The sequence below is a fragment of the Lagopus leucura genome, unplaced genomic scaffold, assembly GCF_019238085.1.
Source record: "Lagopus leucura isolate 7727_CA_CO unplaced genomic scaffold, USGS_WTPT01 Super-Scaffold_810, whole genome shotgun sequence".
In the NCBI taxonomy this organism is placed as follows: Eukaryota; Metazoa; Chordata; class Aves; order Galliformes; family Phasianidae; genus Lagopus; species Lagopus leucura.
The window spans coordinates 8,391,953-8,405,152 of record NW_024962261.1 but is presented as its reverse complement, the minus strand read 5'-3'; the positions used below and the strand labels follow the sequence as shown (position 1 = coordinate 8,405,152).

The 13,200-nt window shown below is 38.7% G+C and overlaps 1 protein-coding gene across 1 annotated transcript in view; it reads left to right on the top strand.

The window, feature by feature from the left end:
• Positions 1-12,713, top strand: part of GAK (cyclin G associated kinase) — a 67,855-nt gene extending 55,142 nt beyond the window's left edge. The window contains exons 25-28 of the mRNA XM_042866223.1: positions 2,912-3,124; positions 4,794-4,942; positions 6,011-6,187; positions 7,657-12,713. Of these exons, the coding sequence (XP_042722157.1) occupies positions 2,912-3,124; positions 4,794-4,942; positions 6,011-6,187; positions 7,657-7,758 (641 nt within the window). The 3' untranslated portion in view covers positions 7,759-12,713. The remainder of the gene's footprint in view (positions 1-2,911; positions 3,125-4,793; positions 4,943-6,010; positions 6,188-7,656) is intronic.
• The last annotated feature ends 487 nt before the right edge of the window (positions 12,714-13,200 follow it).

Here is a 13,200-nt window from a genome sequence, read left to right as displayed (position 1 = left end):
TGTGTACAAGATGGAACGCACCCCAGAGTAATACTTGTCCTAGGATGTTGTATTCACATAAACTCATGAATTAGCCCAGGGATATTCGTGAACAGCAGAAAAAATAAAGGCAATGAAAAGAGCTGAAGTCTTTGATTTTTCAGTGTCGCACTGCCATTGCTAATGGCCAATTGGTGGCTGTTTAATGTGACTAGCTGCCAAGAATCCAAGAAATGGCTTGGTGCAGAGTGTAGTTGCTGAGTTGCAGAAATGTGCTTTTCCCCTTAGCTCGAAGGTGGCAGACTTTTGTTGCTGTGGCTGTTAGTATTGCACATTCAGTATGCCCATGGTGAAATTACCTTATTTAAGTACAAGGTAATGTGCAGTATTTGGCTATTCTGCTGCCTTGCAAAACTCTTAATGCTGAAGCATTATCCTTAAGGCTGCTCTACATTGAACAGTTTGCAAAAGTATTCTGGTTCAGCCATTTCAGATAAATATGTACTTGCTATCATGATAGTGTGAGTAAAACATTCCTTTTGTGTTTGACTTAAAGATATGATGCACAGTGAACTAGTGGAGAAAACTGTGCTGATACTGGAGTTAGTTCATTAATCTTGCAGATAGTTTTCAATAGGATGAATGACTACATACAAAAATGGCCAGATGTAATAGGTCTAGTTGGTCTTAAGCTTGAAATGAATTTTTGAGGAGGCATAATACCTGCAGTTTGAACTCACTATTGTCTTTTCATAGGAGTTTTTGGACTTCCAAGTAATTAGTCTGAAAGGTGTTATGCAAGTGAACACTCCTTAATTGGGAATGCTATGTAAAAAAACAGTAGCTAAGGATGATTACAGTGTTATGCTAATAGTAAGGTATGAGTTATCTGTGATAACTGGTCTTAACACACTCTATTTCTGGTAATGATCTTGTATCAGAAAGTAGGAATATGCTGTTTAAAAACTTGTTGCTGAAAGTCAGGCACTGGTTTGCAGTACAGGAAGAACTGGTTGGCCTTGAAGACTAAAATAACATAGAATGATTTGAATGAGCAGTAGAATGAGTTTACTTCTTAGAGTGCAAGGTCATGAGCTTTGATAGCTGTGGGGCTTGTTTTCTGTAAATTTCATAAGGTGAAGTGACCGAAGATTAGAGTAACTCAAAGCAGTTCTTCAGTGAGGTGCTTCTTGTGGGGGGAATTTTGTCAGGTGATGTGTTACAGTAACAGGTTTTACCAGGTGAACTATTCAGAGGTATAGGATGGTATTTCTTATTTGGCTCTGGGGAGACATTGGTTTTTTTGAGCTGTTTCTTGTAGCTGCTAGTCACAGCAGTGTATTACTGGGGAGAGGAGAGATGTGGGAGATCACTGGGAAGATAAGTTTACATTGCTGTGTCCAGACAGAGAAGCTTGGGTGATTTTTTTTTTATTTTTTTTTTTAATTTTGAATTTTTAGGGCAAATAAAAAGGGAGAAACAAGAACAAGTGAATTTAAACTGGCCTGGAATTGGTTTGAGCTGAAAATTAAGTTCTAATCAGCAGCAGCTGGTTAAAAAGACAGTTAGAGATGGAAATACAAATTGACTTTCTTCAGCAAGTGAGACTGGATCATAAGCTTGTCATTCAGTACTGAGTGATCAAAGAAGGCTTCCCATCTTTGAAGTAATAGTGTTTTATTCACATCAAGCTTAATGGCTGGTTTCCTGTTTGTGTAAATGTATTTGACCACTGATCTGGAATTTGTTTTGTTATTTTTAGGAAATTATTCAGAGATAGAAGTTGCTTTCTGCTTTGGAGTATCATAAGTGTGAATGTGGAATGTTTCCCTTACAGGAAAATTTAGGTGTGTTTAAATTCAGCCGTCACACTATTTTTTTCCCTATGACAGGTGTATGCCAGGAAGTTTTGTGCTGCACCTTGTCAAAGGAACTGAATTTCTTGAAGTCTTCCCAAAGTCAGTCAAGGGCAGTCTAATGGCAGCTTGGTTGAGAATGCATCTAGAATTCATTCTCATCAATTAAACAAAAGAGCTAATAATGTTAAAGGTTGGAGCTTTTTACTCAGCTTAATTTGTTCATAATGAGTATTGTAGACTGGAAAAGAAGTCTTGGGTGTTCTTCCTGAAGTGTGTAGCCGATAAGGCTGCTAAGCAGCTGTCTCAATACCAGCTAAAAGAACGGAAATAAAATCCTAACAACTTAGTGCAATATTAGGTTAATAAGACATGGGCCTATAGTTTACAGTTGATTCATTACATTGTCTTGTATAAGATTCAGTGTTTTTTCCTGTTGTCTGTAACATTTGTTGATAATGCTTCTGTAACATTAACTATCTTTCTAAAGCAGTTGTGCAAGAGACCACTAAGGAGGCTTTGAAAGCATTCATTTGAAAATATCCTCAATATGTTACATATTCTTGATAATATTATTAGTTTTCATTGTCTATTATCAGAGGATCATAAAATGGCCTGGGCTGAAAAGGACCACAATGATCATCTAATTTCAACCCCCCTGTTATGTGCAGGGTCACCAACCAGTAGACCAGGCTTCCCAGAGCCACATCCAGCCTGGCCTTGGATGCCTCCAGGGATGGCGCGTCCACTGTTAACAGATACTGAAGTACAGTAAATCTGTGGGCATAACTGCTGTCACTTCTGAACTATTTTCTGGCAAGTGCACATTCAGATGAATGAATGCTTCTGGTGTAAACTAACACTTGGGAACTTAATGTAAGACTGGAAGACTTTTAATAAATGGCTCTAGCTCCTGCTATCCTGGTTGTTAATGAGAAGAAAATCTTTTAATGCTTTCTCGTATGTGGAGGTGTCACAGTGAAGTGTATGGTTAGATATTAAGGCCAAAGTGTCTTTCTTTCTTTAAACAAGCGACAGATATCAAGCTGAGCAATTAATTTAGTTATTACCTTTAGGTTCCTCCACAGGTGGATTCTCCTCTAGTGGGTTCGCTCAGAAAACTGTTCCATCTCAGAAGTCAGGAGGTCAGTGGCAGAAACCCACAAAACCACAAAATACTTCTTGGCAGTCCCAAACTAAATCTAGTGCACAAGCTAAACCTAACTACACAGTGAACTTCAGTGTTATTGGAGGACGAGAAGAAAGGGGAGTCAGAACCCCAAGCTTTGGTAAGTTTTCTGAAAGCATTGCTTATAATGACCTGTATAAAGTTAGATTCACTGTTAGCTTCAAACTTTTGTACCTCAGTCTTTTTCTTTGTTTACATTTAGGTCATACCTAGTGTAAGTTAGTAGAGAGTTTGACAAACCTGGTGCAAAGCTACACTAAAATATCATAGACAAGCTGACAATGGGCCAAATATTTGCAGGTCTGAGCATAAACTAATAAATCTCCTATCCAAAGAGGTAGTAGCTTCATGACCGTAGATTGAGAATATAAATTTGCATAAATGCAGTGAGGAGAAATAATTGATAGAATTGCTTGTAGACAAAAGGTTGCACCCCTTTTTCCTACCTGAAGAATAGTAGGTCATCACTAAGCTTAAACTTACTGGAAATCTGTGTGTTTCAAACATGTGGGAAGGGGAGCAAATAAATTTCTTTTAACCAATTTCTTAAAGTGGTTGTGTTGTCTTTCTGTATTAGCCTTTATGAGGAGTGAGAATAAATCTCAGATGTACTGATAGTGGGATTATGCTGTCTTTTCACTGGCTCACAGGTGAACAAGTACATCCATTAGCTGAAGTGATGTCGATCTTTGTCTGGGAGGAGGTAACAGTGAGAGACTGGTGGAGACAATTTGCAACACAGGAAAATGCAATTAGAGAACAGAAAGTGTAATTAGCAAGCTGTAATAGGCCCTGGAATGTGGTGATTACTTGTAGAATCAGAGAATATCCCAAGTTGGAAGGGAGTCCTAGGGATTGTTGTGTTCAACTCTTGGCAGCTGGGCTATGAGTTCTCAGAATAGGGCCACGAGCCCTCAAAATGCTCCACTGTACCACATCATGCCCTGATATATCCTGCCATGCCCCCAGTATACCACAGCATGCCCTCCAACCTCATTGGTGCCCCACACGCTGCCCCACATGCCTGTTCCAGCACCTTCCAGTGAGCCTAGCACCAGGCCCTGACCAAATACCCCTGAAGCATTCAAGATGCTTGCCCTATCTTGACCCCAAGGCTCTGCAGGAGTAACATTAATGGTTTTAGCAGGTGATTAATACCTCAAAAATAGGTGAACCTCAACATGATAAAGTTCTGAGCAGTGCATTTGGTTGTCCCTGTTCTGAATGAGGATTGTGCTAGGTAATATGCAGAGATCTCACCCAACTTCAATCCTGCAGTTCTCTAGAATGTATGTTCTATAACAGTGCTGTAACTGTTCTTGTTGATGGTTGGTTTGTTATTCTGCGTAAGTTTCAATGTATTTAAATGCATGATACATTTCTGACTAAACCGTTAAGTATTCAGTCATCTGAAAAACTGCAGCACATCTGAAGTTATTTTATAGTGGAAAACAAAACAATTTCCAAACACATGAATAGATAAATGTTCTCCCCCAGATCTACTCAGCTTTTGAGAGAAAAGAACATGCAAGCATTTAGTCATAAATATGCATTGGAGATTACCTGTTTTACTGGACTGAAAACTTGTCAATGACTTTCTATTTCTGTCCTTTTTTTTTTTTTTTTTTTTACCTTGTGGAGTTTATTAAGCAACTGAAGAATATTTATGGTAGTGATAAATGTCATGCAGGTGTATCTGAGTGCAGTGTGTTTGCACAGCTAATGTGTTTTCTCATGTAATTTTATTTAATGTTTTTCTTCTCTCATAGGTCAAAAGCCAAAAGTTTCAGCCAATGACTTTGAGGATCTATTATCTAATCAAGGCTTTTCAGCAAAATCTGATAAAAAGGGGCCAAAAACAATTGCTGAGATGAGGAAACAAGAAATGTCTAAAGATATGGACCCCTTGAAACTGAAGGTTTGTTAAACAGAGATCAACTTAAATGTATATCTAAGATTGTACTTTGAACTACTGAGAACAAAGTAGAAGGATACATTGAAAGACAAAAAAAATTGGTAAAGCAGAGGGGGGAAGCTTTGTTTGTATTTAAATAACTGTGTTTTACTACTGTGTAAGTTGATAAGCATGAACAAGTGTCAACTTGTAATGAAACAGTAGGAACAAGAGCATCAACTGTGTGTAAGTAATACAAGTTCCTCTTTCTTTCAACTGAGCCTGGAAAACTTAAGAATATACCTTGTATGCTTTCTGAAACCAAAACTGTTCATCTTCAGTCTCACAAACATCCCCTTAGCAAAGATGGACTTAACTGGTAACACAAAACTTTTAAGGGACAGGCAAATGAGAATAGCTATCTTGAGGGTGACCACTTGCACTTAACAGTTAGCTAGTGCTGCTTCTGTTGGTAGAGACACACTCCAGAATGAGGGCTGATCGCCTGCTCGGACTTTTTGCTGATAATATTGCATATAATACATTTTTAGTGTTGTTGTGAAGTCAGTGGAGTGAATAGTTGTTCTGAGTCTCGTGGGGATATTTGAAAGAAGTAATCTGCAGAGGTGCAGAGTGTGAAGTAAACGTTAACTATTAGCGTATGTGAACTGAAAGTTCTGTACAAATCAGGTGAGAATATTAGGAAATGAATATTGTGCTCTGACAGGGAGGTAACGTAATCAACAGATGTTTTTAATTACTCCTTTCAATTACCTCTCCATTATCTTGTCATTAATTGTACAGGGTTCTACTTGCACTAAAATATACAGCTATTTCAGTTTATTTTCTAATGATAATTTCTCTACAAAGCTGGTTAACTGCCAGTTAATCTAGTAGCAAATGTATCACTTCTGGCTGCTAATGATCTGGATTCAAGAATGAATGTAGTAAGACAACTGGACTTGGGTGCTGAATACAACAACACTACTGTACTTGGGTCTTAATATTGTGCAGCATGAGAGCTACTTCTCTAAACAGGCAGAGAATGCTTGCATTGTTGCATTCAGTTTTTATGCGTTCTGTTTTTCCCAGATTCTTGAATGGATTGAAGGAAAGGAGAGAAATATCAGAGCATTAATATCTACTCTTCATACAGTGCTTTGGGAAGGGGAAAATAAATGGAAGCCAGTTAGCATGGCAGATCTGGTAACGCCTGAACAAGTGAAGAAATACTACAGGAAAGCGGTGCTTGTAGTTCATCCAGATAAGGTGAGTGTTTTCCTCTGGTGTTTTCTCTGTAGACAGAAGGAACAGAAGCTCTTTTTACTGTGCTATATGAGTCCCTGATGGATGCTGTAGTGTTAGTTCTTGACTGGGATTCCAGATGCTTTTTGCTTCAATTCCATTGTCTTCTGAAGCTGCATCCACGTTGTGCATGATAATCATGTAATCCTGACATGGCACAGAATTCAACAGATAAAATTTTATCAAATACAATATTCCCAGAAGGTAATTAGCCAATGAAATCAGTTGAGCTTGACTGGCTTCTCGCAGATCTAATGATAACTACTAGATTCTGCTTTATTTCTGCCAGCTGTGTTTTTAGGTTTTCTAGGGTGTTTGCCAGTGCATGAAGACCAAGGAAATGCCACAGCAAAACTGTGGAACATCCATGGAACATCCTTACTGGAAATTACTCAGCAACTGAAAAAAAAAAAAAAAGAATGCAATAAACATAATGACATTTCACTTTTCTGAAAGTATTTAGTACATTCTCTTACTGTATCCCAGTACAAGAAGATAGATTCTTGCTCTGAGTTATTGTTCTAGGCTGTGCTTTAGGTATGAAAGGTAAGTGTTAAATAATACCTAGTTTGACTTTTCAAGATTACCTCTAATGGTTTAGGGAGTAGATGTCAAAGTCCTGTGTCTGTTGCATCCAAAACAAAGAAACAGGACATCTTTCTTTCCTTCCCTCTTTTATTTCCTGTTCCTGGCTGCATGGTTTCCTACAACTTAGTGCTATTCTTGGTGCTTTCTGCAAGACCTTTCTGAAGCATTCTTTTTTTGGCCTTATCTTTTCAGACGCCTGGAGTTACAGCAGCACACAAAAGAGTCAATGTGCTACTGCTGGCAAAAGCCAAGCAGCATAAGGGCAGAGACATGGAGAGGTGCCTTTGAGGCTTTACTTCAGTGTTGTAAAGAATCTGTTGCTCTGCATCGTGTGGAACTGCATCTTTAATTACCATGGGGTTGGGCTGGCCCAGAGGCAGGGAATCAGAAGCATGCTGTCTCTGTTCCTTCAAGCATGGAGCCGAACAGACAGGCAGTTATGTGCAGTTAACGCTGACTGCAAACAATTTCAAGTTCAAACGTTACTGTATGATACCACTAGGGCTGTCAGGAAGCTATTTTGAAAATGGCTGGGTTTTTTTTTTTTGAGCTGTTAGCTGAAACGTTTTCTAAGCTGTTCTTCTCATAAATAATTTTTAAGTCTTAATTACTTACAGAGTACGCTAGAGTTTGAAGTAATGTTAGGAAAACAAGGACACATGTAGCAAAATTTGGGTAAAAGAAGGCAGTGCTCTGTGCCTGAACATGGTACTCACACTGTAGTCTAATGTTTGCTATACAAGTAAACAACAAAACAAGTAAATAACAAAAAGAAAGGTTGAGATGCTTCACAAACCACAAAATTCCTTTATGCTTTATGCTTTTAATGTTCTTTTTGTTCTCAGGCGACAGGACAACCTTACGAGCAGTATGCCAAAATGATCTTCATGGAATTGAGCGATGCGTGGTCGGAATTTGAAAACCAGGGGTCCAAGTCCCTCTTCTAAAGTTCATCTTTTTCAAACTACTTCCAAAAACTGGAGCTGAGCATTGATGTGACTTGCTTGCCTATGGTTTATGAAGTGCTTTTCCATGATTTCAGCACAGTTTGCAGTGCACACTTAAATGTGATGATGTATTTTGTAAGACATAAGTACAAAGCATTACGTAGATGCATTAAGAAAACAACTGCTTAGTACTTGAAGAAATCATGGCCTGGGGATAAACATTTTGTTTCAGATTTTATATATAGCAAAACGGATTTTTTCCATGGTCTCTGGTACACGCGGATCAATTCTAAATCATTCCAATTCTATTGATCTTTGCTTTACCTTACTCTACCACACTTTCATTTATTTTTTCAGTAGTTTTGTGATTCAGTTTTGTTGTTTTGTGCCTGTCGCCTTATTTGAAGTGCTTTAGTTATCAACAGTGAATTTCTTTGGCTTGTTTCAAATCTGAAGGTGTATATTTTCATCTGTATTGTATGTAATCAATCTGATAATCATTCTGTAAATATTTTCTGACAATACCTTCTTCTTTACAATAAATTAATAGGTTAGCCAAAAAGACCTCAATTGTGAGGAAAGTCAACCAGGGTTGTTCTTGATGTTTTTTTTTTTATTATTCTTATTTTTTAAATTATTCTTTATGAATCTAGAAACAAATCTTGGCTTTAAAGTCTGCATGTTCTTGCTATTTTGTTATTTATTATGAACCTTTGGAAGGCATTGCTCTTACCAGTGCTTATTTTACTAGTTCTTTAAATATCGTTTTCTTCTGATTTCAGTGGAGCATGCCTTCCATTGGACTTAAAATGCTCTGATAGTAATGTTTTTTCAAGACTTGATGTGGAAGCACAAAATATTTTGCTCTGCTTTGATTTCTTATGAGAAAGATACATTACTTGTTATCACGTAGAGAGTATTTCGAACTTTGCTGCATGTCTGAATTTCTGTGTTTCTGAGATATGCATGACATCAGTGTATGTGCAAACAGGGATATATTGGTGGTGTATTTCTGCTCATCCCCCTTCCATGCACCAGCTAGTACAAGATGAGCTAGTACAACTTGAGAACAGAACTTGCCATGTTTTTTCATCTGTATTCAGATAGCAGCTATTCACTTGATCTGGGGTAGATGAATACAATTGACCAATGACTGTTATGCTCCATAGCATAACAAAATGCAATCCTCAAATCAAGTTTGAAAATGTCAAAAATCAGTATTGTTGTATTAAAGCTTGGTAGCAGTCTCTTGAAACAGTGTAGTTTGGCATTCAAATGGTAAAAAAAAAATTTTAATCTTGACATTTTGTCTGGTTTTCATGCTTAACTGAGAGGGACGCTGTAACAACCAAAGGTAAAATCAGCTGAGCAGCATCTGAACAGGAAAAAAGAATACACTAATGCCACCTGGAGAGTGTCTTGGATGCAGTTTTCCACTGCCAAGCCAGTGTACACAATATTTTTTTACGCAGTGCAGTGTACAATTCAGTCTCTAAGCTCTGACACATTTAACTACTTACCCAGCCTTTCATCAACAGCGTATGTGTATTTGCGTATCTATTCAGCTGCTGTAATTGTTTTTCAAGTTGGACACCTGCAATGGATCAGGAAGGTTATATGTTATTCAGAGTAACAGTTGTAGTTCAGCTGCAGTTTTGAAGCAGCCAGAAAGCAAGAAATCTGATGAGATTTAGGATTTTTTTTTTTCCCCCTTGGGACACTTCAGCTTTCTACAATAATGATCTGCATCATTAGAAATCAAAGGCTTGTGGCAGGATAAATGTCAGAGGCCTGCATGGTTCTTTACAGTTCTAAGATAAACTATCTGTAGTAATAAGTTTAAAAACAGACATGTAATGACTGGAGTACTGTGGAGCTGAGAGAAAATCTTTCTGAAGAGCTGCTTTCTCATAAGAAAAAAAAATGTGAAGTCTACTTTAAATGTCCATATCACTTTCAACACATACAAGAAACTAGACTGAGACATTTTTGGGCTCTTCTTGAACTGTGTACAATTATTAAAAAACAAACAAAAAAACCTGAAGTTTTGGAGGAAAATATCTTCCTCTATTTGCTTGGTAGTGTTTTTTGTATGGTAGCCACATTTCTCTGGTTTTCTTTGTCCACTCTTGTTTGGAAAAGCTTTCTTGAACATCAGAGAAGAACCTTAGGATTTCAAGTGAGCAGGGAAAAATGTGTGAATGTTTTATATGGAACTGAAGATTTCTGCAAATTGATTTCCCCCTTTTAAATATCATGGAAACTCATGCAATTTGGCTCTTGGAATAATCCACAGCCATTTGTACAGGAACGCTTAAATTACAGCTTACTCATCTCTGGCCTTTGGTGAAGGAGCTGTCTGGTTTATCTATCCTGCTCCTTTCTGCTTCATTTCTAGGGAGAGGAATGTGGGAGAGGCTCAGAGTTCAGTAAACTTTTGAAGTTAAGATTTTACTGAAATGTGGCTCTTATGCATCCTTATATTCAACTCAGTTAAGTGACACAGTTAAAAAGTAAATCAAAATATTTAAATTGTCAAGACTTAAGTGATGAATGCAGTAAAATGAAATAGTGTTTTCAGTATAAGATAAAGGAGAAGGAAGACCATAAAAGGAGCCTCGTAGTTGAAGCCTAAACTAAATTTTCTGAATTATGTGAATGTGGGAAGAAGGAACTTAAATTGTATGTATGCTTACACTGGCTCCTGATACTAGTCTTAAATGAGAAGATAATTTGGAAGAAGGATATCTAGTTCTTTTTTTAATTTGTCTTAAAGCAGTAATAAAAAATGGTTAGATAAAAAAAAAAAAAAAAGCTCAGACTGGGAATGAGGGTTTTTCCCTTCCTCATGCTCCTTGTTTATTGAGAGCTGTATGGGGTGCATCTTGAAAGCTAGGTTTTTTGTCTGCTGCTGCTGATTACAAAGTTTGAGGTAAATCCTGGTATTGTGGGGTATGCTGAAGTTATAACCCTGTATTGTGAAGCATCTCCTGAATTCTTCCAGCAGGTCCTGATGCCTTCTGGCCCATGTTTGTTGTTACTTCACGATGACAGACTGTTGATGCAGTTCATTCTTTGCAGTCTTCAATGCAGCAGAAATTAAAGGAAGAATAGAGAAGGATGCCTGGGCTATAACTATACTGTATCACAGATGTTCTCTAATTCTCTGACCTGTCCCTACTGAACGCTGGTAAGGACAGGTCTAGGACAGTAGGTCTGTTGCCTGCAGTTCCAATCCTTTCAGAAGTGCTCCTGACTGGTTATGGGCAGGTGGCAGTAACCAGGTGCTTGGGTTCTATGAAGTAGGGTAGATTTCCACTAGTTATTTCCGAATTAAGTTGCTTATATTACATTGTTGTTAGGTCTGGAGAGTCTGATAACTTCTCTTTTAGAACAGAAATCTGCAAAGAAGAGAGTTGGCGTGAAGAGTGCATGTGGTTAGGATCTGCCAAATGGAGAAGAGTAACATTTTGTCCATGTTGGTGTCTTTAACGTTGTGCATGCCTGTCCTGTGCTTTCTAGTGCTGTCACATTTCCTTGAACTTAACAGCAGGGAAGAGAAATGAAAGCAAGCAGTTAAGCATTTACATTCCTATTAAAATCACAGAGTTGAGCTCAGCGTTGTGAGTGGATATGAATTTCCAGGCATCGAGTCTGGGAGGAGAAGTTCTGCTCGTTGTTATCACTTCCTTCAGCACTGTTGTAGCCTCTCCATTCTGTATGTGTTGATTAAGAACATTTCCTTGAAACAGTGGCAAAGTCTTTGGCATTGCGCCCATGAAGGTAATTAGTGTGCATGGAAAAATGCCTTGTTTTACCTCCGTTTTCATGTTGATTGTAGAAAGTCCTTCTAAAGCTGTTTGCCAAGCACAAAGGAACAGCTCCTTCCTGAATGCGGGCCATCTCAAAGCTGCATGCAAGGGATTAACATTTTGCACGAACCAAAGCAGAGGTTGAGCGTAACTGCAATCTCAGCTGCCCTTTGGGATTGCTGGGCTGCACGGAGCACTCAGCTCCCACGGCCAGCCTGCAGTTTCTCAGCAGTGTCAATACGCCTCAGTGGTTATTGGCCATCACTTCTCTTTGCTGCTCACAAGAAATTTTCAGGGGATACCTAACTGTGGAACTTTGTTGCTCCTTAGCTCTTTGTCTTAACAGTTGCAATGAATGCTTTGTAAATAGATTCAGAATAGTTCTGTACAGTTGCCTGTGCTCTGAATCTGGCATTTTCTGTCAAGAACTTGCAGGTGGTTGACCTGCAGAAGCTGTTGAAGGAATGTATGATTTCCCATCACCTGAGTCTGTCTCTGGTGCAGAGCAGTTCCAGCTACCAGCATGTGCTGACTGGGAGTAAGGACGGACTAAGCTGAGGTGTGGTTCTCATCTTGGGGAATCTCAGTGTTCGTTTGCTCTATTCGGGTGAGCTCATTATTGGTAGCTGCAGCTTAGACTGCATCAAACTTCAGACATACACTCCAGAAATTTTCAGTCATTTTTATGAAGGATACATTGTGACACAGAAGCTTTTATTACCAAAAGAGGATTGAGAGGCATTGTGAGAACTCCTGAAACTCTTTAGTGGAATGTACTGTATTTTTGCAGTGTAGACTCCTAGAAGCATTTGTCACCTCTCTGTGAGGACTTAGGTCCTTGCTGTAGTTACGTGTACTTGTGATTGTACTTTCTATACCTGTGATTTTTCCGGCTTGGGTTGTGTGGAAGGACAGAACAGATACTGAAGTCCTTTTTGTTTTGGCATCTTTCAGGAAATGCAATGTACTTTTGCTACTAGTAAAATGAAAATCTATATACCTGTATGTATATAAAGGCAATATAATCAAATTAAACATTGTTGAAAAATAGATTTGATGTTTGGCACAACGTTCTTGAACAGAATATTTTGCTTTGAAATGTATTATGACTTAATCAGTGATCAATTAAAACAAACAAAGTGATTTGACTTGTTTCATTCTTTAGCAAAAGAGGAATGTCATCTTCAGAAGGGTTTTCTCTCTCCTGATAGAGAGGAGGTCACTGCAGCATCTCCTGCGGTATGACTGTGTCTGAGCTGGGCTGTGACAAGGTGCCCATGCAGTGCTGCTGAGGGGAGCTCTTGCATAGGCACAGCAGCAATTGGAGGGGACCAGGAACAAAGGGACAAGGCTCAGGCTGAAGAGAGGAATGGAGCAGCATGCGGGAAGGGAGGTGGGATGGGTGGGATGTGGTGAAGCAGTGTGGATGGCAGGAATACTGGAGAAGGGAGAACTGAGCTAGCACAGTACTAGCAGGTTCCCAGAAGCCTGCCATAGTGCTCATCATCAGGACGAAAATGTGGGGTCTTTCATAATTAAGAAGAAATCATTTGGTTGCATTGAGAAAGTTTATATTAAGAAAACAGAACAAAAGCCAGAGTCAAGGTGGATTATCATAGGATTTCTTCAA